At 41.6% G+C, this 27,082-nt stretch overlaps 1 protein-coding gene across 1 annotated transcript; it reads left to right on the top strand.

The window, feature by feature from the left end:
* Positions 1-10,352: 10,352 nt before the first annotated feature.
* Positions 10,353-19,608, top strand: LOC124269197 (transcription intermediary factor 1-alpha-like). Its single transcript, XM_046704208.1, has 6 exons — positions 10,353-10,439; positions 14,145-15,196; positions 16,005-16,063; positions 16,934-16,994; positions 17,157-17,225; positions 18,106-19,608. Exons 2-6 carry the CDS (start codon positions 14,146-14,148, stop codon positions 18,759-18,761), a joined length of 1,896 nt encoding a protein of 631 aa, XP_046560164.1. The 5' UTR covers positions 10,353-10,439; position 14,145; the 3' UTR covers positions 18,762-19,608.
* The last annotated feature ends 7,474 nt before the right edge of the window (positions 19,609-27,082 follow it).

Below are 27,082 nucleotides of genomic sequence, written 5' to 3'. Positions count from 1 at the left end.
ATACTCGAAACTTTAAAAAGAGCTATGGATTTTGACGAGGGAAAAAATTAGGTTATTGATAGAGCTGTAGGAATGTTGTCGATTTTTTCCCACGCCATCTCGGTCGTAAAACCGGTCTTACTAGACAACCATACAAGGAGGTGTCAAGCCGGGTTTTAGCTTTACGCTGTCAGGTACCGTCGCATAGCGATAACGACTATGTTCGATGTAATTGGAATAATTATGTTCAGGGCGAGGATTTGACCCCTTACCGTCCAATGGCAGGGCGATAAGCCCTTAGGTCACGCCCCCTATTCTTCTGGCAACGTAACCGCTGATGGTGTCGAGTATCACGCACCCCAACCGCGCAGTAGCTAGTTAGAAGCCGACTGCCCGAGAGCGAGGTTGTGTATTTTGAGTACTCCGTACCACGATGTCCTGCTGCTACGTTCCCGATTCGTATAATGACCAGAGCGATGGAGAAAGATGTAAACTTTTCTTCAATAAGAAGGAGAAGTATCGCCATCAAAGGACTCTGAAACGAAGACACCTTGTCTGTGGACGGGAAATATGGTATCCAACGTTTCAGCGATGATAATGTGGATTCAAAATTACCGTTTCACAACAGGGAGAATGGAGGAGAAACGGTGATAGACAGTTCGGGTACACGCGGAGACACGTGGAGGAACCTAGAAGGCTACTGACGGATTTAAGCCAGAACTACTGTTGAAGCAATGCTCAGCGGCTACGCCAGGATGGTTTCTTTCCAGGACTGGCCAGAACAAATGGTTCAAAAGGGAGACAGCTAGCCGGAGAGGATTCTTTTTTATCACGGGCGTGGCCCGGACAAAGGTCGATGTGTTGCATAGTGTGGATTAAGACTATGGAAATGGTGTGCAGAAGACGACATAGACTTTGAACACAACAGGTTCAGCCGATGTCGTATGCGCATTTCTCAAAATCCGCGTCCCGTCAGGTTTGATACTGACATGAGAACTGGAGTTGCTTTGTGGGTAGAAATGTAGATGTGCATATTTACGAATAAAATTTGTGAGATGTTGTTTTTACTAGTCTCTGTTGTGTTTTATATAAAAGTGTTGACGTTGTCTACCTCGTGGGTATATTTTGGGGTGGTTTAAAACAACGAGGGATCACGGTGCTCGCCGCGTCTAGTATTGTAGAGAGCTTTACATAGACTGTCCGACTCAATCTCTTCTTTGTTGTATTTGGTAGAATATAACCGCCTTCCCGGTGTTGTATTGTAGAGAGCTTTACATAAACTGGAGGGTGTTATTTTTGAGTGTCTTGTTACATTTGTTTTGCTGCCTAGTATTGTAGAGAGCTTTACATTGGCAGTCACGACATTTACAGACCTCCTTCAAAATTATTATTCGTTCCCGCTTTGGGTTTACGATACGAGGTAAAGAACGTAACACTCGGTACCACTCTTGCTGCTTTGCCGTTTTCTACCCTCACATTTTGTTTCGTAGAATATCACCGTCTTACAGTCCTGTATTGTAGAGAGCTTTACACAGACGGGTGGTCGTGTGATTAAGAGTGTCTAGGTGTTTCTTGCGGTCTAGTATTGTAGAGAGCTTTACATAGACAGCACGAGATTCCCTAGCCTCCTTAAAAACTCAAATATTATTGGCGCGCGCTAATGGTGCATTTATGAGGTAAAAACGCGTCTGAGAAGTAATCGAGAATTTAGCTTGGCGGATGGGATTCTTATGGTCGCCATTTTTGTTTGTGTGACGTCATTAGTAGAGGTCACATGCGCGCGCACACACACACACACACACACGTACATGCACGAACACGTACTAGCCGACCATTACCCTTATTTGTGACGGTTCAATGACCACGTGACGTCAATACCGTCGTTGTAGGGCGTGACGTCAGTGTGGTAGTATATTTTCGAGGTTGCGTCACCATCAAGTGACGTCACTACCTTCGTTTGTAGATCGTGACGTCACGAGACCAATCGTCGTGACGTCATACGTGTATGACGTCAGTGTGGCCGTATATTTTCGAGGTTGCGTCACGTTACGTCACCTCGGAAATGTGCGGTCACCATACTACTAACGATTCACTTGAATTACTGACAAAAGATACAGAGAACAATGTAAAGGTGATATCGGTGACTTGCTGCTCATAGAACATGAATCTGCCCACCGTTTCCATGGTTCAAAACCATACCGGTACTTCCTGGTAGAAGAATCGGCTCTACATTTGGACAACCAGCCTCTAGCTCACGAACACCCTCCGGCATCTCCCCAAGTTCGTCCCCATATATACATGTAAACACATATGTGAACAGAATGAAACATTTAGCATGTACTGAAATCAACAGGCAAAGCTCACATATTAAAATGCAAATCTTTCTCTCCAAACAATCCACCCCTTACAATGGAAGCTGCATAGCATTCCTTAGGTCTAGGTAGATCCACCCCTTACAATGGAAGCTGCATAGCATTCCTTAGGTCTAGGTAGATCCACGCCTTACAATGGAAGCTGCATAGCATTCCTTAGCTCTAGGTAGATCCACCCCTACAATGGAAGCTGCATAGCATTCCTTAGCTCTAGGTAGATCCACGCCTTACAATGGAAGCTGCATAGCATTCCTTAGCTCTAGGTAGATCCACGCCTTACAATGGAAGCTGCATAGCATTCCTTAGCTCTAGGTAGATCCACGCCTTACAATGGAAGCTGCATAGCATTCCTTAGCTCTAGGTAGATCCACCCCTACAATGGAGCTGCTGCATAGCATTCCTTAGGTCTAGGTAGATCCACGCCTTACAATGGAAGCTGCATAGCATTCCTTAGCTCTAGGTAGATCCACCCCTTACAATGGAAGCTGCATAGCATTCCTTAGGTCTAGGTAGATCCACGCCTTACAATGGAAGCTGCATAGCATTCCTTAGCTCTAGGTAGATCCACGCCTTACAATGGAAGCTGCATAGCATTCCTTAGCTCCAGGTAGATCCACGCCTTACAATGGAAGCTGCATAGCATTCCTTAGCTCTAGGTAGATCCACGCCTTCACTTGCATTGATGTACACATCTCCACTGTCAACAGGACCAAAACCAGGAAGGATACCACTCTGGCACAACAAGTGTACCTCTAGCGCCACACTCCGACATAGGTCTAACAGCTCTCAGTATGAGACAGACAGGGTGTTATTGAAATATTTAATTGTTCCGGATTGCGATCCACATTTTGTATGTCAAGGAGGCAAGGTAGGTATCTCCAAGTATGGGAACTTTAGTTTTTGCCATGTGCTTCACTGCGGTGAAGATGACGAAGAGATGTAGGCAGTTTTTAATGGGTTTACACATTGATGTTGTTTATTTCTGGCTTGCAGTTATTCGTGAATGGTATCCTCGTGTTTGGGGGTTTTGGACGTGTAGGAATTTCTGTTGTTCTTGCAGAAACAATTTAAAACCTTGTCATCAATTTATTAATCAAATTTTTCCAAGTTACTAGTAAACATGCTACATTACACAAGTATCTGTAATGTTTGTTTGTGGCAACTAGAGCCAACGTAAAGGTATTTCGTCCACAAACATCAGAGGATATTGTATTTTACTGAGTAACATTTATTCTCTAACTTTGGGGAATATTTCTGGGTGGTAATTAGTACTGTGAAATTTGTAGAATATCTTTAATCACATTTTAGCTTGAACCGACAACTTGCAGGAAGACAAGCAATACCACTGCGGTGTATAATCATGATAAAGGAAGTAAAAACGTCGTGTACAAGAATGAACATTACAGAAGAATTAAACTTTTTGTTATGTCTACAACACAGGGGGACAACACAAACCACTCCATTTCACCGTGAAAGTCAACAGCCTCACAATCACAATTGTAAAATCTAGAATTGAAACGTACAAGCTTTGTATTGTAGTAACTAGCAAATCTATCCACTTCATATGGTCCCCGTTTTGCATTTATTGTTGAAATACATTCCTTGCAATTGCCCAGTCATCATAGTCAGTCACTCTACCTGCTCCCACAACGAGGAACCCACTGCAAAATCAAATGTAACTTGTAGACAGAACATAATTCAGATATCTGCATGGCTACATCATGAAAGTGCTGTCTCGTGCTCCACTTTTAAACAATGGATGCAACATTCTGATTATCAGTAAACCAAGTAATTCTGTGCGATTTCAAGGATGGTACGAAACTTTTAAAACTAAGTAAAACCGCTCAAGCTCTCCACGTGGAACTATGATTAGCCTCCTCTGCATCTGATAGTGAAGATGCAGTCAACTTATAATGACAACGTTGTGCTTCGTGAAATTCAGGAAGCAGTGTTTCTCTACAGATTGTAGGTTTTGAGTTGTTGATTGGCGGATGGTCTAGCATAAAGGACACTTGATCTGTAAATGTCTTAGGTGATCATTTGTTGTGGTCAGGCAGACATGAATGAAATTGTAAGTGATATATTACAGCGTGTCAGCTTAAGTTAGAGACAACACAATGTGCTGGAATATTTGCATGGTTATCATAATTCTTTCTGTGGGTTTGTTAACACGATACTTGTGGCTATGTACACAGTGTGGTCAATATCGAAGACTGCATCACATGGGGCTTTCCCTACCAAATCAAGCTAAACTAAACACTGTTTAAAGCTGAAATAGTTTCTCACGTCACACAGACAGATGCTTATATAAGTAGGGCCGTCTTAGATATTTCGGCAGGCAAATGATATGGTGGTGAAATCAAGGATCATTATCATGCCAAACTTGGGTACAAACCGCGAACACCTCTTCCAACACGCCTGCTTTCACAACAGTTTTGAAATACCTTCTGCCAGAGTTACCCATAAAGGTACCCGTCACGACAATAACGAACAATAATCACAAATGACCTCCTTCTCATGGTATATGTCTCATATAAGTGTTGAAATACTTCTAACACGCAGTGACAAGTAAGTAATTTTATGTATCTATTTTTTCAATTAATTGCAGTTTTGCCAGGTAAGTTGTCACTCTCACAATATTTATACACTTTCTTAATTTAATATGTTCCCTCTACTACTTCAGCAGCAGCAACAATTTGTCCACCAGGCTGGCAGAACAACGGAACAAACAACTGCTACTTCTTTACCTCTAGCGGAAAGAACTGGCAATCTGCTGAGAACCATTGTCAACACAGAGGCGCACATCTTGCCAGCATTCACAGCGAAGCGGAAAATATGTTTATGTCAAGTATGGAATACTCTTATGTCAAGTATGGAATACATTTGTAGTAATGCGTATTGAGTACATTTGTGTTACGTATGGAATACATTATGTCAAGTATGAAATGCGGTTATTCAGATATGGAATACAAGTATGATGCACATTTATGTCAATATTAAATATAAGTTCAAAATCCTATCGTGTTACATATCTATAAGCTCATGAAACAGACAAATTATATTCGCTGTATAAAATGAACAATTTAACGAGTGACCAATACATATATATGCCCCTGTGTTTTAAGGTTTCTCAGCTGCGCGATTTGGATCGGTTTAAATGATCTAATCCAAGAAGGTTCCTTTCGCTGGACGGATGGATCTGCACTTGACTTCTCTAACTGGGGATCAGGTATGATATTGTTGTAAGCCAGGAGTAACTTGGGTATTATCTCATTTGGGTGACAGTCTCGCCTACTGACAAATCAAGGATCTTGATAGAAACGATCCGGTCTGGTTTAGAATTAAATTATCATATCCTGGCACATGTAAGGGACACAACTCGGGACAGCTAAAGGTGCAACTTCGACATTAAATTACAAACGCCTAACAATTATGTGGAACCTTCAATCGATCATATAAATTCAACATCACATCATACGCGAAAGAACTTTGAGAGTTACTTTCAGGCTCAGTAGAACAGAAATGGCTTCAAAATATGTCAACTTTCAATGGTTATTTCGGCATAGCCAGCGTTAGATATAATTTCAATCCGTCCGAACTGTAAGGCTGTGAAACGCCCGATATGCGTAGGTAGTCATGTCCCATGTACATTTTTTCCAACCACTGTGATGTGTAAACATTTCACCACACCACATGATAGGTTGTCTATCACAATATAGCGGTTTTGTTTGCAGGCTTTTAATAAATGTCAATATACGTCCTATCAGGTCAGCCCGACTTTAAAGGCATAGAAGAGTGTACCGGGCTAACTATCTGTGGTTTGGCGTGTGGAACAACTTTTTATGCATCGATGAGTATGCGTATATCTGTATGAAAAAAGGTACCGATGATTTCTCATTCCATTAAATATTTTATTTTATTTATTCCCATTTGGGGGCTCAAGGAGATTAGATGTTGATTGGCTAATTCAGCCACGTGATTATACAAGGCAGGATAACTCGTGAATAGGCAAATGAATATAGGGCGTCACAGGTTAGAAAGGTGAATCAAGTAGTGGTTGTTCTAGTGCTCTCTTGGAGGAAACCATTCATGACATGAAATCAAAGCACAGTAAATACTATTTACCTCTGCTGTGATGGTGGTGTAATTGTTCTATTCTGAAGCCCACTTGACAAAGATTAATGACATAGGGTATTTGTCCTTTATGGGTATCTCTAAAATGGTGATGGGGAATTGTTTTTGTACATATCTTGTAGCGATTAAGGTCAAGGTCACGGCGGAAAAAAAACACCCAAACCGTCTGTGCCTATACGTGTGTACTATACTCTCAATAAGCCAATTATGTCTGTTCAAATATCAATTCATATGAAAATGCTATGTATCCTTTCAAGGTGACGATCAAATATGTTTCGTTTTAGGTTTGCATGTAATATGGAACATGTATTGTATTAGCCTTATGAGACAGGGAAGTTCTATGTTTACCATCAAATGCTTCATTTGTTGTTTACCAAAGATGAATTTGAAACCACGGAAGCTGAGAGGATGGAAGAAAGAGGAAGGACGAAAGAGAGAGAGAGAAAAGGAAACGAAGAGAGAGTAAAGGAGAGGGCGTGAGAGATAGAGAGAATGAGAGAGAGAGGGGGAGGGAGAAAGAAAGAAGAATGAGAGAGAGGGGGAGGGAGAAAGAAAGAAAGAGAGAGAGAAAGAGAGAGATATTATATACACACCTTTTTCTTTTGCTATAATGAGACTTACGATGAATCTCGCTTGTAATATTTAAATGTCCTAACATATTGTCATAGATGTCGATTCTATTGTTTTAATGTTCTCACACAAAAGTCATGCTATACACCTAGATGCAAACAATTCATAGATCATTCAGAAAAAAAATGTTCTATGATATTAATTCAGAGAATTATAGCTGTATGAATTAGGTGTTGCTTAAATTATGTCCATAAGTATTAGTGTGATATGGAGTGAAAACGTTCAAAGTGCTATCTATCTATGTATCTATGTATCTATCCGTGGTAAACATTCAGATTTTTTCAGCATCCCCGCTGAGACCTGGATGCTGGAGATTTGACTCAAGGACGTATGAGCGTTTCACAAACATGCCTACACAATTACTACCTTAATTTAACACACACTCACATACCCTATGACAGCCTTATGTGAACTGACAAATGGACATATTTCTCAATCTTTTTCTCAGTCATCATACCTAAGTATGCGAGCTTGTGTATTTAGTGAACACCAGACATACGATTTCCACATAAAATCTAGGTTAACGTTTGTACCGCTTTTCTTGTTGTTCATGAACCGTAATAAATAGGATCACAACAGTCTCGGTTAGAAGTGCATTTGATGTAATGATCATGGGCTTGTCAGTCTGTGCCTACTGCTTCTCTCATCATACTAGATTCAGTGCACACCACATGATAATCATATAGCATGATTAACAAGCAGAGTGAACTGAACTTGCCGAGTATCTTTTTCTCTTCTGACGACAGGCTCCACTTGTAAAGAGCGGAAGACACTGTACGTGTGTCTGTTCCTCTGGAAAAACCCACAGCTCCTACCTGTGTCAGGGAGTTTGTACCGCTTGGTGGTGGCAATGTAAGGATTTCGCTGTGACTTCCGAGTAGGGAAGAACCTAATATGTGTGTTGAATATTTTCTCACAGCAAGTGCCCACTTATACTACATTATATACGACATCCTCCACCGACCCACAATGACAAAATGGCAACTACATACAAAGCATAGTGTCCATCACTTCTAAAGGTCAATAACGTCAATGCTCGACCACTTCTCCGACCACTTTGATCAACAGATGAAAATACGGCCTGGCTTCACGCAGAACTGATTGAATACAGGTGTTCGGGGTCAGAATTGCCCCGAATACCAAATGGCGCCATCCGACGTTGAACGAATGCGACAATACGTCATGCAAGGGCGTGTCTTGAAGCCAGTATGGGACACATGCTATAATTATTATGGTTACTTCAACGCCGTCCAAGCTCAAAGCCTTTCATCTCAACCTTATTGTTTATAAGCGGCTTGAAACTGACAATAAACTCCCCATTTCTCTCCGAGGTAGTATTATTAGATACACGATGTTTTGAAAGGGTGTACGGGACTGTATGACCCTTGTAAATTCCGTATTTCCTGAGGCGCACCACCTGAGGCGCACCACCGCGTGACGAATTTCTTATCCTTAAGATCTTTTTATTTAGCTTATCATTAAACAACAACATTCAACTTTCGACAGAGCGAGACGCAAAACGTTTCGCCATGATATGTCCTGAACGTTCATAAAGGGAGATAACTCGGGATGGCTTAGTTTATGATAAAAATTATCGAATTTGAGGTTTTTGTTAAACGACAAGTGAAATACAGAAACATATATATATATATATATATATATATATTCCTTGACACAAACAACTAAGAAATTATGGCAACAATTTTATTGCTCTGTTTATAGCAAAACATTTTATACCCCAACTCTAACATTTCGAAGCGATCATCCGTTTGGCAGCCACATTCCATCTAAGGTCAAGGTCATTCGTACAACACGTGCAGTGTGTCAATTTACAGATTTGACGGGATGTACCGTTCGTACACCCCGGCATATCCGCCTACAAGGTTTCGTACATATATGACATTCCTAAAAATACAACTGGGAAATGGATACATTGATAGTTTAGAACAACTACATGAAATATCTAATGGTCTAAACCCTGGTATTTCAACTCTGCAACACTGGTGATTACCAGGCTAAAGTAAATAAATCTACTCCATTGCTGATTAAAATCGACTGGTATAAAAGGATTCCTTGTCTAACTACTGTAATTTCATTCTTATCCGGACTCACAGCGGATCCTCACTGTGATTGTGATGTGTTGTGGGTGTTAATGTTGCAAGTAGATGAAAGTCTCTTTTAACGCCATTCCTATCCCCTTGTAGTGTCAGGTTACAGCCATAAAACGGCGTTCTATCGCGAGTACGTATAATACAAATATGATTTAGTATCAATCATGTACTATAAACAGGAGGTCAAGTATGATTTTCATCAGTAAAATATTACTGATAAAAACTGTTTCTGGACCACAAATAATGCAAGTAAGGTGGCTTAGGTGTGTAAGCATCCAGTTACAACACGAGGCTGGCTTGATTATCAAGTCACTTCTTTGATGAGTTCACATGTGATTTGTTGGCGAGATCTCAAAATGATATGTGCTGTGTGTTAATAAATAGAAGTGTGAACGATGCTTCAATGTAATGAACTATTGGTTGACTTGTGGGTTTACCTTAACATGCATTTGGGGCGGTGGGGTAGCCTAATGGTTAAAGCGTTGGCTCGTCGCGCCGAAGACCCGGGTTCTAATCCCCACATGGGCACAATGTGTGAAGCCCATTTCTGATGTCCCCCGCCCTGATGTTGCTGCAATATTGCTAAAAGCGGCGTAAAACCAAACTCAGTCAGTCAGTAACATGCATTAACATCCTATTTTGTCAAACACGAGACATAGGCGCCTGACTCTGATATATGTATAAGTATGACCTAGATATATATAGGTCATACTTATACATATATCAGAGTCAGGTGCCTATGACACGAGAATAGGTTTGGGTTGTTTAGATGAGGCCCGAATTGACACAACGGTCGATACACTACATCCTTAGACAAATGCACCATCACCGTAACCGACTGCCGGCTGAGAAAACACCAGCAGAAATGGGATTCACACATTGTACCAATGTGGGGAATCGAGCCCAGGTCTACTGCTGGACGAGAGAACGCTTTTAACCACTAGACTACCCATCGCCCCGTGTGCAGGGAGAGTAGGATTGATGGTTTCTACCTGCTTGTTTGCACATACACACATTATATAATACACGCTGTGACATACGCTCCAATACCCACACACGTTGCCACGTGTCAGTCTATATAAACAGCACAAATATGCAGTCATGCAATAACACTGCAAACATGCACCGGATAGATTACACTTCAAGTATGTTAGTCACGTGTCATCTGCCGGAAGTGACCTCTGTACCACAGAGAAGGAAGCTATTTGTCCAGGTAGGTGTGTTGTAACTGTCTCTCATCTCGCAGGCCAGTACACGGTTATCAGTCAGGTCCTACATGTGCTAGTATATGTCACGATGCCACGTTGTTACTGCTGGAGGTACAAATACCATGGTCGTACGTTGTAAATCCTGGTTATTTGTCATACGTAAAAACGACAAATTTCTACTTTCGTTTTACGATGATGGCAGCTTGCCACTCATACACGCCATGACTCACCGTAATTGTGCCATATGGAGACAGACAAGCCTATATCGTGTTGCGATGGTTTAAAAGTACGTTTTGTACAAAATTGTATCAGCTGGCTACTCACATACGCCATGATACACTGTCTTTGCAGGGGCGTAGCTACCGTTATAAAAAAACAGTCCGGGCTTAAACATGATTGTTGATATAAAAGGTTGGGCAAGCCCTCAATACTATCGTAATCTAAAGCTTTACACCATATCGGGATTACACGAAAAACAATTGGCTTGCTACGCGCATGCTCTGTGTCATATCGAGACAGACAAGCTTCATCGTATTGCGTTAGTTTGAAAGTATGTTTCGTACCAGCTTGCTACTCACATAAGCCACGATACACTGTCTTTGTGCCATAGCGTGCACACACAAGCCTTTGTCGTCTTGCTGTAGTTTGAAAGTGTGCTCAATGCAAAATCCTACCAGCTACCACTGTGCTAATGTTGAATGTATTCAAAAGATCTATTGAAAGAATAGTTCTCTTATTGTGATCGTGGTGAAAAGTCTGCACTGCAAGGATATATGTTGTATTGATATACATGACAAGGTAGTCTCTCGTACAGACCCTGAAGCAAATAAACTCTGTCAAAAAAGAAACGCAACCCCTGTCCTCAGATATGAAAAATTCGTTTGAATGAAGTTATTGCTTCCAAACTAAATTTTATTCGAATGTATTGAAATGATACACGTAATTAATGAAGATTACCATCCAAACAACTGCATTTGTACGCATAAGTGTATTTTATTGCTTATTCCGTCACAACGCATGAAATGACCCTCATGGTGACTTCGCACAAAAAAAACACATGCAAATCATGAAAATGGCAGTTAATGTAGGGGTGTATAAAAGCCCATGTGCTTCCGTATTATATTCATTCATTTGTCGCCGAAAAGCTGTGTTAAAAATGCCACGATTGAGTGCTGCCGAACGAAATATCGCCATTGGTCGTGTTCAAGCCGGAGAAAGTTTTGGAACTGTTGCACGGCACCTAAATGTTCACAAAACAACGATATCCCGACTTTGGAGCCGCTACAACAACTTCAATTTGACCAACGATCGCCCGAGAAGTGGAAGGCCAAGAAGCACGACCCCCCTTCAAGATCGGTACATCCGGGTCCATCACCTGCGTAATCGGCATGCCCTACCAACCGTGACTGCCACACAAATACCAGGTTTGAGGAGAGTGTCAGCTCAAACGATTAGGAACCGTCTGAAAGAAGCGGGTTTACGTGCCTGTAGACCAGTTGTTGGACCTGTACTACGCCCCCTACATCGACGCCGACGACTCAGGTGGTGCAACAACGTAAGGATACGGACTTTACAAAACTGGAGGCGAATCTGGTTTTCTGATGAAGCACGTTTTCTTTTGCAACGTCACGACGGAAGACAGCGTCTGTATAGGAGACGTCATAAACGTTTTGCGCCCATCTGCGTCCGACAGGTGGACAGATTTGGCGGAGAAAGCGTCATGGTTTGGGGAACCATCTCATACAACCAGAAATCAGACTTGGTGATCGTTCCAGGGAACCTGACAGCCCAACGTTACATCAACCACGTGTTAGAGCTTCACCTTCTCCCGATTATTGACCAACAGACACAGATTTTTCAACGGGACAACGCCCGGCCTCATACTGCACGTGCAACAATGACCTTTCTGCAGAATTCCAACGTCAATGTCTTGCCATGACCCTCTCAATCACCAGACCTCAACCCTATTGAACACCTGTGGGATACTCTGGATCGACGCGTACGTCAACGTCAGCCGCCGCCACAGACGCTGCAACAGCTCGCCGTTGCACTGCAGGAGGAGTGGAGAGCCATTCCCCAGGAAAGAATCCGGCGTCTTATCCGTTCTTGTCCAAGGAGATGCCGTGCAGTGATTGCAGCGCGTGGTGCTCATACGAGATACTGAGAAAGACGCCCCCCTGGTGACAAACTGGTGTCTGTGAGATGACTTTTGAAATGACAATTTTAAACATGCCCATCTGGGTTATTATTCTGCCAAATTTCAGACTTCTGTCTTAAATAATAAAAATGCCGTGTCGTCCTAAAACTTCAGATCAAAATCTCTAAAATACAGGGGTTGCGTTTCTTTTTTGACAGAGTTTATATCCAAGAAAGCCCACACAAGTCTAGAAAATGTGGCAAGTCTAGATTTCCTCACTGAAAATGAAGAAAGTCTCAGGGCTCCTTTTCATTATATATATATTTTTTTTACTATGAACATTTTTCAGTAAAATATGTTCATTTCAGAGACTAGTTGTTAGTCTAATGACAAGGTACCTCTCGTTGTTAACGAACCGCCTCGCCTCTGTGGGTTGTGGATAGAACGTGGATGTGTTGTCCGGCGCCCAGTATTTCGATGACATAAAGCAGCACAAGCCTATTCAGACACAGTATTATGTTTCTGAGAAGAGGTTTCTATTTCAAATTACTGCCTCGGCTCTCATACAATACAATACATACACAGTCTCGTACGTCTTGCAATTTATTGTAGTTTGCTTCTTTTATAAGCTTTGTTGGATTTTGTTTGCTGTGTAACGCTGCAATGAGCAATAGTCCAGCAATACGACGATAGTCTGTAAAAAATTGAGTCTGGACCTGACAATCCAGTGATCAACAGCATGAGCATCTACAGTATTTGGATACTATAACGTGTCAGTCAAGTCAGCGAGCCTGACCACCCAATCCCCTTTGTCGACTCTTGCGACTTTTTCTAACCCGGATAATGACGGGTTGTTGCTTTCCTGAATGTGTGTCTTGAGCCTTTTTATTATATTTAATTAATGTATTTTAGGAATCATTTGTACTGAAAATATGTTAATGTCAGGGACTAGCTGTTATTCTACACAGAGACTAACTCAACGAGACATTGTGTTGAAGACACAGTTATATGTCTTATTTGAATAGATGGACAAACAGACAATGCAAAGTTAGGGATATATGAAATGCTTAAACTGTCTGGTAACACATCAGGAATAGGTTTTACAAAATGTTATATCGGCCTGAAGGAACATTCGTCAGTGAATTTGGAAAATATAGGAAAGAAGTCTGTCGAATGGAGCATGCAAATCACAATAACCACCTTTGAAAAAACAAGTGTTGTTATGGGTGCGTTGTCTCGAGGTCAAATATTTTTACACGAGTACTTGGATATATGGATAGGTATAATTACAGATTACAAAACTCAAGTGTTTACGATTGTGTGGGACGAAAAAAACTTTGCAAAAACACCACAGAGAACGGCCCAAAAGGGCTTTAAAATGGTCTTTTTTCAACATTCTACTGTGGACCCAGGTGCCTTTGGTCACAATAAGCGATTTGACGTGTAAAATTAAACATTGAGATGCTTGTAAACTGTTCTTTGGGTGACAATTATATGTTGGTTTGCAAACTACCTATCTCACCATTAGGGGAAATATAACAGAGATCACTCATTAAAGTTTACTGTCTTCCAGAATGGACATCTTCCCCATGTGTTCTGTCTGTCAGCAGCAGTTTGACCTCAAAGGCCCCGCCCCCTACCTACTGCCCTGTCTACATGCTGTGTGTGAGACGTGTGTGACATCTGCAACTGGTGGGGTGATATCATGCTCTACTTGTCAGACGGAGGTCAACCTCACAGATACAAGGCTCAAGAAGGATGCAGTGAGACAGAAGGAAATATTCCATCTGACAGCCAAACATCGCCCCACGGAGCTTCTCTGTACAAATGAAGATGACGGCAACCAGGCTGTGTGTTGGTGTCAGGACTGTGAAGAGCTCCTCTGTGAATACTGCCAGAATATGCACTGCAGCCTCAAACTTACCAGAAAACATGTACTTCAAAACCTCAGCGACTTTAAACCAGCTGTCTCAAACATTCCAACCCCGTGCAGTATCCACAGCCCTGACTCTCTTTATCTTTTTGATCGGAGATGCAACATTTTGATTTGTGGAAGATGTAGATTTGAAGATCACGCAGATCATGAAGTTGAGAAGCTAGATGTGGTAGCTGAAAGTATCCTCAAACAGCTGGACCAACACAAAACTGAGCTGGCAACCTTACAAGCTCGTCAACAGTCCAACATTCAGAATATCAGACGAGGGACCGAAATCACAGATACAACGCACAACACACTGAAAGAAAATATTGGCCATACTTTCAGAGTTCTGCGATCACAACTTGACCAACGAGAGAAGGAACTTCTGACTGATCTTGAAGGTCAGACGAAGGCGACCAAGGCAAGTCTCCGTACTCAGCTAAACACATGTGAAGGAGCTTCGAAGAAATGCTCTTATGTTATAGACTACGTCACCAAGGTTCTCACGTATGCCTCACAATCAGACCTCCTGGAGTTGGAGAGTTCTGTAAGGGAGGCAACTCGGGCTTTCCTTGACACTGCTGAGACTCAAACACAGGACATACCCGCAGCTGTCTTTAACACCAACGGCTTGTCAAAGCTGAAATCAAACATATCACGATTTGGGGCTGTCGTGACCAAGGACATGGAAAAACAATATGCAAGAGGTATTTATATGTGATATGATTGCAAGTTCTTTTTTATTGCGTGTAGGAGTGGAACAGCGGTTTATAGTGCTTACAGATGCACTATTCTTATGGATACACAATGCCATTTAGAAAGTGATCAGAGTTGTTTTGTTATTGCGTGTAGAAATGGGACAGCGTTCTACAGTGTTATGTTGTATTTGGGACTACACGTTCTCAGTAAATTACAGATTCTATGACTGTTTTGGGTCTAGAATCCGTAATTTACTAAGAAGCGTCCTTCAAACTGACATTGTCTATTTATAGCTGTCGGCTATGTGGGTGGTGTCAATTCACATTTGTCAGAGGGATACACAAAGTACATAGTCTACCAGTTGTCAGACTTCCATTTCTATGGAAACCGCTGTGGCTGAGTAGGTTAGATCGCTGACTTTATGTGATCGGGTGCTTGACTCTGAGAGTGTGGGTTCAAATCACGGCTGGACTCAACCTAACAAAATGTACTAGAATTTGTACTTTACGGATAAACTGTAATCCCAAATATAACATGTGACACATCATTCTCAGCAACTCGAGGTTTTTGCTCGAAAAACAACTAATATTATACTTAAAGCACCGGTATTTATTGACACAATGCCATTGTCTAGTCAGCCGAGTTGTATTAGATACTTAAAAAACACGCACTTTATAAACAGTAACACTTGCTCATAATATGTTGGAATTTTACAGTCGAGATTTCTTATGGATGTCCCATTATCGCTGATGGGGCGTAAAGCACCAATTATTCATTCATTCTTAAGGGTGTATTTACATCATGGTGTTGTTTCAGACAAGGAAACTCAAACTGAACATGACTTCATAGCTGAGATGGAAATCAAATATAAGAACGTGAGTTTGGTAATTAAAATAATATAATGCACCTTAACCGCTAAAGAAGAGCATATGAGATAGTATGTATGACTACAAAGTATCAATGTACTATAACCAACTAAAATGTAAGACAACGATCTAAAGCATTTTGAATCCGTTTTCAGAAGTACATGTCCATAATTACCTATCTAATGTCCACAGCACATCGCTCGCCGCGAATAGCTGTAATATCGCTGATGCGGGGATAAGGAATAATTATTCATTCATTCATTCATTCATTCATTCATTCATTCATTCATCCATTCATTCAGCACATCTGAAAACAGAAGAGGATCATTGACTGAGACAAAAACAAAATCGAAATACATGCAAGCTATATCAGAATTAACAATCTGAGAATGATATGCTTTTTAAACATTCACTTTATTAAAAAGAGGTACAAGGTAACTTCAGTTATTTTGGGTCACGCTGGAGACCCGGGTTCGATTCCCCACATGGGCACAATGTGTGAAGCCCATTTCTGGTGTCCCCCGTCGTGATATTGCTGGAATATTGCTAAAAAATGTGTAAAGCTAAACTCACTGACTTACTCATTCAGTTATTTTGGAGGTATTCGTTGACAACGAAGAGGGCACGATTTATAGATATTACTTTTATTGTGACTACACATCGTAGGCCGTTATGAGGTTGTCAAACCACCGTAAAGCAATCCAGAAACATCGCTGTGCCAGTAGATAAAATATACGGCATATTCGGTACATTGTATGTTCCTTTCCGAGTTAAGTTTACAATATCTAGATATTTGTACATACCTATCACCTACCTCCCCATATGTCCCGACATACATACTTACAGACAATTAAGTCTGATTAAGGGTTATCTTTTCAGAGCATCGATGAGAACGAAAACATCGTGAAGAGAGCCTCAGAAACCACCCATTTCCTGCTTGGTAAAGTCCAGTCACCTTTGTTCCTTTACTTTCTTCGTTCAGATAACTGAGTCCAGGTTTTAACACTAAAATGTTGGCCTGTGTGTTGGGTTTATTATTGACATTCACTACAAGATATGAAAATGTTGTTTTATCAAAGTGATGGCAATGTTGATGTTGCAGGGCTGCTCAATGAATGCGATGTTCACCTGCTGAAACCAGACGCCTTGGACAAGTCGATGGTGCTGAAGTGTACGTTCATAATCTACCCATTTACCATCTATGCTTACACTACAGCCTCCGAACCTATTGTCACATCATGGAGGTGATTTGGGGGCTTGGCTACATTAGCCACCCAGTGTATTCTGTAGTAGAATGTTTTGGAACAACTGTTTGGCTAATGATCGACGTACAAAGTGTTTGTTTGTTTGTTGTTTAACGGCGCAATCGGCAATATTCCAGCTCTATGGCGGCGGTCTGCAAATACTCGAGTCTGGACCAGACAATCCAGAGATGGACACCATGAGCATCCATCTACGCAATTGTGATACGATGACATGTGGCAACCAAGCGAGCCTAACCACCCGATTCTGTTAGTTTTCTCTTACGACAAGCATAGTTTGCTGAACACAAATTCTGATCCTGATGTCAATGCTGACTATATATGGGATACGACAACATCATCCTAGAGAGAATTTGTCTTCTGAATCGGTGACACCTGATTAGTGTTTGCTGGACTGGTCACTTATTGTACCTTCTTTCAGAATGTTACACTCAGTAGATACGATGTTTATGTGACAGGGCGTGAAATGATATACATATGACAATTTCGCTTTGTCAGCTTCCTATGGCCATGTGGACGAGCCATCCGACTTCCAATCAAAAGGTCCATGGTTTGAATCCCATCACGGGATACGGTAGTTTTATGGCCTGTACATAGCAATCAGTGATCAAAACTGACCTTCACGTTGTTGTTTTTTATCATTTTGTTCTTAAGATTATCTTTTACTCGTTTGTTTGTTGTTTAACGTTGCATTCAGCAATATTCCAGATATGTGATGGCGGTTTGAAATTATTCAGACAACCCAGTGATTGTCATCAGGAGCATCTAATCCACGTTTATGTGTTGTAGGTATACATCTGAAGTATGACACAGATAATATTAACCTTAAGGGCACCCACATCAACACAGAGGGGGACTTGATCAACAGCAAGTCGGAGACCAGGTCTGCAGGGAAAAGGGGAAAGACGATCTATGAGGGCACATGCAGCACTATCCCCTACCCCTTGGCTGATTGTCCCCAGTACTGGGAGACGGAGACCAGGGTCGGACTGGACAAAACACTCACATGGAACATTCTCATCCTGGAGGTTGGTGTCTGTGCTGAGAGAGAGAGGGACATGGCTTTCTACGTAGACCGTCGTCCCCATCCCTACAGTTTGATCGTCCACTACTGTACTACTCACAAAGGGATATGCAGGGTAACCATGAAGGAGGGAAAGGATGTGTTACATCTACCTGACACCATCCCCAACACAGCAGGGACATCACACACACTACACTACGGTGTTGTCTATGATGACGCCAGGAAGAAGATTGTCTTCATTGATGTGAAGGAGAAGAAAGTCATATCGACCTTAGACAATGTAGACTGTAGTCAACCACTGTGGCCGATGTTCCGGGTATATAACCCACATGTCCTCAATGTCAGCATGAGACTTGTGGTGGGCATCGACATCAACATGACAGAGGAGAAGAAAGCCATGATTGTCAAGGCGCTGTCGTGATGTGGCATGCTAAAGGCGGGCATGGTGGTGAGTATGATCACACACAGATACGTATGTATCAACATGACGGAGGAGAAGAAAGCTCTCGTTATAAGACACTGTCATGATGCCATTTTATCACACCGACGGCCACTGTCGTGAGTAGGAACACACAGAGATATGTACCAACGATATCAACATGACGGAGACGAAGAAAGCTCCAGTTATAAGACACTGTCATGATGCCATGTTATCACACCGGCGGCAGTGGTGGTGAGTAGGAACACACGCAGATATATACCAACGATATCAACATAACGGGGGAGAAGAAAGCTCTAGTTATAAGACACTGTCATGATGCCATGTTATGACACCGGCGGCCACTGTCGTGAGTAGGAACACACGGAGATATGTACCAACGATATCAACATGACGGGGGAAAAGAAAGCTCTAGTTTTAAGACACTGTCATGATGCAATGTTATGAGACCGGCCCCCATGGTCGTGAAGATCAACACAAAGCGTTGTGGACAGCGTCATAAACATGGCAGAGAAGAAAGTTCTGATTATTTTATGATGATGGTACTTCAGACAGACAGACAGACAGACAGACACTAGTCTATACCCTGTCTAAGCAAGATGCTCCTCCCTGATTATTACTAATCTCCTCATCGTGTTGCTGTCCGAACTTGAAATGTTTGTATTATAATAGTTTTCTACACATTGTTAACTTAGAGGACACAGAGTCCAGCCATACTGTACACATTGTTAACGTAGAGGACACTGAGTCAAGCCATACTGTACACATTGTTAATGTAGAGGACACTGAGTCCAACCATACTGTACACATTGTTAACGTAGAGGACACTGAGTCCAGCCACACTGTACACATTGTTAACATAGAGGACTCAGGGATGTCCAGCCATACTGTACACATTGTTAACGTAGAGGACACTGAGTCAAGCCATACTGTACACATTGTTAACGTAGAGGACACTGAATCCAGCCACACTGTACACATTGTTAACATAGAGGACCCAGTGATGTCCAGCGATACTGTACACATTGTTAACGTAGAGGACACTGAGTCCAGCCATACTGTACACATTGTTAACGTAGAGGACACTGAGTCCAGCCATACTGTACACATTGTTAACGTAGAGGACACGGAGTCCAGCCATACTGTACACATTGTTAACGTAGAGGACACTGAGTCCAGCCACACTGTACACATTGTTAACGTAGAGGACTCAGGGATGTCCAGCCATACTGTACACATTGTTAACGTAGAGGACACTGAGTCCAGCCATACTGTACACATTGTTAACGTAGAGGACACTGAGTCCAGCCATACTGTACACATTGTTAACGTAGAGGACACTGAGTCCAGCCATACTGTACACATTGTTAACGTAGAGGACACTGAGTCCAGCCATACTGTACACATTGTTAACGTAGAGGACACTGAGTCCAACCATACTGTACACATTGTTAACGTAGAGGACACTGAGTCCAGCCATACTGTACACATTGTTAACGTAGAGGACACCAGGGATGTCCAGCCATACTGTACACATTGTTAACGTAGAGGACACTGAGTCCAGCCATACTGTACACATTGTTAACGTAGAGGACACTGAGTCCAACCATACTGTACACATTGTTAACGTAGAGGACACCGAGTCCAGCCACACTGTACACATTGTTAACATAGAGGACTCAGGGATGTCCAGCCATACTGTACACATTGGTAACGTAGAGGACACTGAGTCCAGCCACACTGTACACATTGTTAACATAGAGGACCCAGGGATGTCCAGCCATACTGTACACATTGTTAACGTAGAGGACACTGAGTCCAGCCACACTGTACACATTGTTAACGTAGAGGACACTGAGTCCAGCCATACTGTACACATTGTTAACGTAGAGGACACTGAGTCCATCCATACTGTACACATTGTTAACATAGAGGACACTGAGTCCATCCATACTGTACACATTGTTAACGTAGAGGACACTGAGTCCAGCCACACTGTACACATTGTTAACATAGAGGACTCAGGGATGTCCAGCCATACTGTACACATTGTTAACGTAGAGGACACTGAGTCCAGCCACACTGTACACATTGTTAACATAGAGGACTCAGGGATGTCAAGCCATACTGTACACATTGTTAACGTAGAGGACACTGAGTCCAGCCATACTGTACACATTGTTAACGTAGAGGACACTGAGTCCAGCCATACTGTACACATTGTTAACGTAGAGGACACTGAGTCCAGCCATACTGTACACATTGTTAACGTAGAGGACACTGAGTCCAGCCATACTGTACACATTGTTAACGTAGAGGACACTGAGTCCAGCCACACTGTACACATTGTTAACATAGAGGACCCAGGGATGTCCAGCCATACTGTACACATTGTTAACGTAGAGGACACTGAGTCTAGCCACACTGTACACATTGCTAACATAGAGGACTCAGGGATGTCCAGCCACACTGTACACATTGTTAACGTAGAGGACACTGAGTCCAGCCATACTGTGCACATAATGTGTATCATGGGGTTCATAAACTCTCTTTGAAACAACAAATTATGAATGTGAAATTTGTTGGTGACACTGTCAGTCCAGCCATATTGTACACATTATGTGTATCCTGGGGGTCATGAACTCGCTTTGAAACAGCAAGTTATGAACGTGAATTTGTTAGTGACATTGATTATATCTGGACTTAGATGATTTCTAGAGATGTGCAATGTAAAACAAGACCTGTAAATAATCTCTTTCACTACTACGCTTATATTATTCTTGTATACACATCTAACCTCTCCGTATTTTGTGGGTAAAATAAAAACCTGAAAAGAGAAATAGAAAGTATATGCAATTATTTAATAAAAGTGGCTTGGATATGAAGTGTCTATGAAAGTTGGCTTTGAGTATAATCTAATACAGCATGACGTTTTCATGTATTTATTGCTTATCCAAATCTACTATTCAGCAGCAATCTCCTACTGTCTGCTTGTGTGATGTTGGGAATGTATTGAAGAGAGCAGCATGTACTGATGGGCCAACATGTATTAAGGGTCCAACATGTTTCAGGGGCCAATACGTATGGAAGTTCTAACATGTTTCAGGGGCCAATTCATATGGACGTTCCAACATGTTTTGATAGGCCAACATGTATTAAGGGTCCAACATGTTTCAGGGGCCAATACGTATGCAGGTTCTAACATGTTTCAGGAGCCAAGACGTATGGAGGTTCCAACATGTTTCAGGGGCCAATACGTATGGAGGTTCTAACATGTTTCAGGGGCCAATTCATATGGACGTTCCAACCTGTTTTGATAGGCCAACATGTATTAAGGGTCCAACATCTTTCAGGGGCCAATACGTATGCAGGTTCTAACATGTTTCAGGAGCCAAGACGGATGGAGGTTCCAACATGTTTTGATAGGCCAATACGAATGGAGGTTACAACATGTTTCAGGGGCCAATACGTATGCAAGTTCTCATATGTTTCAGGGGCCAATTCGTATGGAGGTTCCAACATGTTTTGATGGGCCAGCATGAATTAAGGGTCCAACATGTTTCAGGGGCCAATACGTATGGAGGTTCAAACATGTTTCAGGGGCCAATACGTATGCAGGTTGTAACATGTTTGGATGGGCCAATTCGTATGGAGGTTCCAACATGTTTTGATAGGCCAACATGTATTAAGGGTCCAACATATTTTAGGGGCCAATACACATGGAGGTTCAAACATGTTTAAATGGGCCAACATGTATAAAGGGTCCAACATGTTTCAGGGGCCAATACGTATGGAGGGTTCCAACATATTTTTAATGGGCCAACATGTATTAAGGGTCCAACATATTTTAGGAGCCAATACGCATGGAGGTTCAAACATGTTTAAATGGGCCAACATGTATAAAGGGTCCAACTTGTTTCAGGGGCCAATACGCATGGAGGTTCCAACATGTTTCGATGGGCCAACATGTATTAAGGGCCTACATGTTTCAGGGGCCAATACGCATGTGGGTTTCAACATGTTTCGATGGGCCAACATGTATTAAGGGTCCAACATGTTTCAGGGGCCAATATGTATAGAGGTTCAAACATGTTTCGATGGACCAACATGTATTAAGGGGCCAACATGTTTCAGCGGCCAATACGTATGGAGGTTCAAACATGTTTCAGGGGCCAATACGTATGGAGGTTCCAACATGTTTTGAGGGGTAAACATGTTTGAGGAGCCAATATGTATGAAGGCTTCAGCATGTTTTTAGTTACCAACATGTTTGGATGCTCCAATATGCATTGAGGCGCCAATATGTATGGAGGCTCCAGCTAATGTTGAGGCTCCAACATGTTTAAGGGGCCAACATGCATTGAGGGGCGATAGACAAAACTACTCTATACAAATCCATGATCAATCAATTTATTTTCTCAGCAAAGGATAATTCATACAAACTGTTTGTACACACAAAATGTACAAAAAACGATGGTATGAGTATTAGGATATCGACATCCTAAACCGAGTATTTTGTCATCTGAGTTGTGATAGTATTTTATAGCATACTATCAGATTTGACCTGTAAGATTGATAGGTTTAATCGTTTATTTTATCAAAGATAGAAATATACTAAGTTTGATCACAAACGATTTATTTCAGTATATATATAATGTACATCAAATATACAAAAGACATTCACCGTGTCACAGCTCACATTCATCACATTCAGTCTTTCACTCAGGCGCGTGTCACTGCAAATCAAATTACACATATATCTCAATGATCATCAAGGCAAGTTCCTCAAAACGAGGAGCGGTCGGGTAGTCTAGTGGTTCACTCGTCACACCATAGATCGATTCCCTACATGGGAACAAAGTGTGGGGCTTATTTCCGGTATTCTTCGTTGGAATATTGCTAAAAGAGGCATAAAACAAAATTCACTCACTCACTCCAACCATAACTGGAACAAACGAAACATAACAGTTTCAGATTCGCAAATTCTATTTGCGTAATAACTGAGAGTTTATGAGCAAACGATCGGAGTCTTTCTGTCGTCAATTCCAGATGCGAGGGAGGTGGACACTATCTGTATTCTGTGAGCAAAGTGGTGAAGATGGTGTGTAGTCACGTCGGATTCACGTCCAACTCCTTGTTGTCGAAATTCGCAGTACTGTGGTTTCCTTGAAACTGTATTGAGAAATATACGACCATGTCATAGGAAGACTACTCTACGGCAGATTAACATCTCACGCAACTGTGATACACATGGGTATCTTGGTTAACCAGCTCCCAGTTTTACACACAGCAACAACTGAGACGACTTAGCTGGGAAAGTCTCATTTCAAAACATGATACATATAAATATGTTTATATCTGAATTTAGATACCATTGTTTTACCTAGTACGTATGGAACTATCATTCCTGTTTGTAGTTGAGTACAATAAATCAAACAGAAACTCATGTGCTTCAATTAACCTGGTTACTGAAAGAGTAACATGTGGTATCAAATTGAAATGTTCTGTACATAACAAAGAGCAAGTGAAATTATATACAAATATACATCGCTCCTGACAACACTGACCAGACGAAATTCGAAGAACACACTTTGCAATAATTACACAGGCCTCTGTCTTGCTTGTCTAACCCTTAAATCATAAGTTTTCCCGTCACATGGCAGCTGTCTGAAATCAAGCCCGAAGCGGACCATCTAGTGATTGACACCATGAACACTTATTTGAGCAGCCTGGCGACTCCATTGCTGCCAAACTGTACGGCGACGGAGTCATGACCTGCTCCAACAGCATTCCAACAGGTATAAGCCTTTTCAGGCTGACAGATGCACCGTAGCATGTTGCTGTTGACTTCTGGACGGCGACGGAGTCATGGCCTGCTGACTTCAGGCTGACAGATGCACCGTAGCATGTTGCTGTTGACTTCTGGACGGCCACCTTGACGGATATTGTGTTGTGTACCCAGATGCATCCCGTGATAATGTTGCACGCATATTTATGCTGGTATTCCTGTTGCATCACTACAATTAGTTCAGCATCATTTGAGAACATTTGGAATCCACATTCCTATAAATATAGTTTGGCCTGGCTGAATGTTTTTGCTCGTCATGTGTATATCTATATTTATATTCTGTACAAAAGAAATGTTAAATGATCAGTGCCATTATTTGGATGACGTCAGGGTATAATTAACATATCGTCTGTGAGTCTTGTTTGTATAGGATGGGAATTGGTATAAATCTTCAAGTGCTGAGCCCAGAGTAATTCCTGGGGATTCAACACTGGCGTCTCACAGTAACAGTCATCCACCCATCGTTGATTGTGCATAAAAAAAAGATATGTACTAGTATATTGTGATGAAGCGTAAAATATAAAGGTAAATACATGAAATACAGGTAAATACAGGTAAATACAGGTAAATCATGACGTCATCCTATCCCGGATATTGACATCATCCAATTACGTCACAAAATAATACAAATACATAGGGTGTTTCTATTTACAAATTTATAAATTTAGTTATGAAAATCAGCAAAATCCATTGCAATTTACGTGGTCTCTAATTCAATAGGAGAATCCATGTTGATGTATTACGACATTGAGACAACAGAAGCAGCATCCATGAAAATATATTAGCACATTAAAAGAACATGAGCAGCGTCCATGACAATGTATTAGGACATTCAAACAACGTGCAAACAGCGTCTATGAAAATGTATTATGACATTAAAGCAACCGACGCTACATCCACGATAATGTAAAACATCAGAAGCAGCATCCGTGGCATAATGTCATTGTACCGACAGAAAGGAGGCGCTTCACACATTTATTTTTTCTCTCACTTCCATTTTCTCAGCACTCGTGTCTCCTAATTCACCTTTCATGAATTTCTTTCAAAACACGTTACTTCGATGTCACAAATATGACATTAATGTTGTTTTACTAAATATATATCACGATATACGTTCGATATCAAACTGCTCACCTAAACTGTAAGAAGCCTATAGTCATCTTGAATTCTCACATTAACATTTACATGACATTCTTTTGAACAAGCATAAAGGTTAAGAGCGTTCAATATAATTACCCTTTTCAGTTAACATAGTAGTGAAAGGTAATTCTGCGGTCGAAGCCGTTCTCGTTGTTGTAGTTGCCAACGTAGTACACGTCAATGACGTCGTTGCAGCTGCTGTTGACGATGCTGAACATACAGCAATATTAGCATTCTAATGTTGCGTCAAACAAAATGCAGCCTTACTCAAAAGGATTGAAAGCTGAAGCATGTCCCGCTGTTTTTAATGTTCAGTTCAGGTTTGAATATTTGTTCATCAAACGGTTCTTCCCATAGAAGAGACAACACGTACAATATCTTCTGCTCTTTACATATGGAACCTGTTCTTAGTAGAAAAACAAGACACTCTGCCAGTCCAGTTCACTTGTTCAGTTAGCGCCTACCAGTGTCAACACGATCCCTCGGAAAGATTTATTGGTATTCTGATTTGGCGTTACACACAAAATGATTGAATGTTGAAGCATGATCCGGCCGTTTTCAATGTTTGATTTCAGTTTTACATTTGTTCTCGATTGATGTGCTTGAAGTAAATGAGTGGCATGCAATTTTATTTCTGTGGTATGACTTGTTAAGTTTCAGACTTTAAAAGGGGCCGAGATTGACAAAGGAACATTCAAAGTAAAGAGACAAATACATACTGTGCCTTTTGAGGAAGTATAAACACAAACGTTTTTGGTAGTTTCTTTGATGTCATGACCTTTGTCAGTTTAATGATTTGTACAAAACGATATCCCCATCACCATTTGAGAGATGTCCACAGAAGGCAAATACCGTATGTCAATAATCTATGTCTAGTGGGATTTAGTATAGAGCTCGAGTCACAAATCAGTTGAGTGAGTGAGTGAGTTTGGTTTTATGCTGCTTTTTAGCAATATTCCAGCAATATCACGGCGGGGGGACACCAGAAATGGGCTTGACACATTGTGCCCATGTGGGCAATCGAACCCGGGTCTTCGGCGTGACGAGCGAACGCTTTAACCACTAGGCTACCCCACCGCCCCGACAAATCAATTGAAGGTAAGCCACGTTGGTCACGGAGAGTCTTGGATGGGTGACCGTTTCCGGCAGTTCCACTCCTTAGGGGTTTTAGGACTTCTGTACTGTCCCACAACGACGCACACGTGATTCATGTTGTCTCTCCTTAAGCAAGTATGTTTGTTCAAAATAGTGTCTGTTCAAACAGTAGAAAATGGGTACCTGCTGGGGCAAGCCACATGACTATAAACTTCACAGG

This window comes from Haliotis rubra, unplaced genomic scaffold (genome assembly GCF_003918875.1).
Source record: "Haliotis rubra isolate DU_JTF1 unplaced genomic scaffold, ASM391887v1 Scf1010, whole genome shotgun sequence".
Lineage (NCBI taxonomy): Eukaryota > Metazoa > Mollusca > Gastropoda > Lepetellida > Haliotidae > Haliotis > Haliotis rubra.
This window is presented reverse-complemented; position numbering and strand designations above follow the sequence as displayed.

Bases quoted from the DNA above. Each gene is read 5' to 3' on its own strand.
- LOC124269197 (XM_046704208.1), top strand. From the start codon at position 14,146: ATGGACATCTTCCCCATGTGTTCTGTCTGTCAGCAGCAGTTTGACCTC. The intron at 16,064-16,933 runs GTGAGTTTGGTA...TTATCTTTTCAG, and splicing joins TGGAAATCAAATATAAGAAC to AGCATCGATGAGAACGAAAA. The intron at 16,995-17,156 runs GTAAAGTCCAGT...TTGATGTTGCAG, and splicing joins AACCACCCATTTCCTGCTTG to GGCTGCTCAATGAATGCGAT.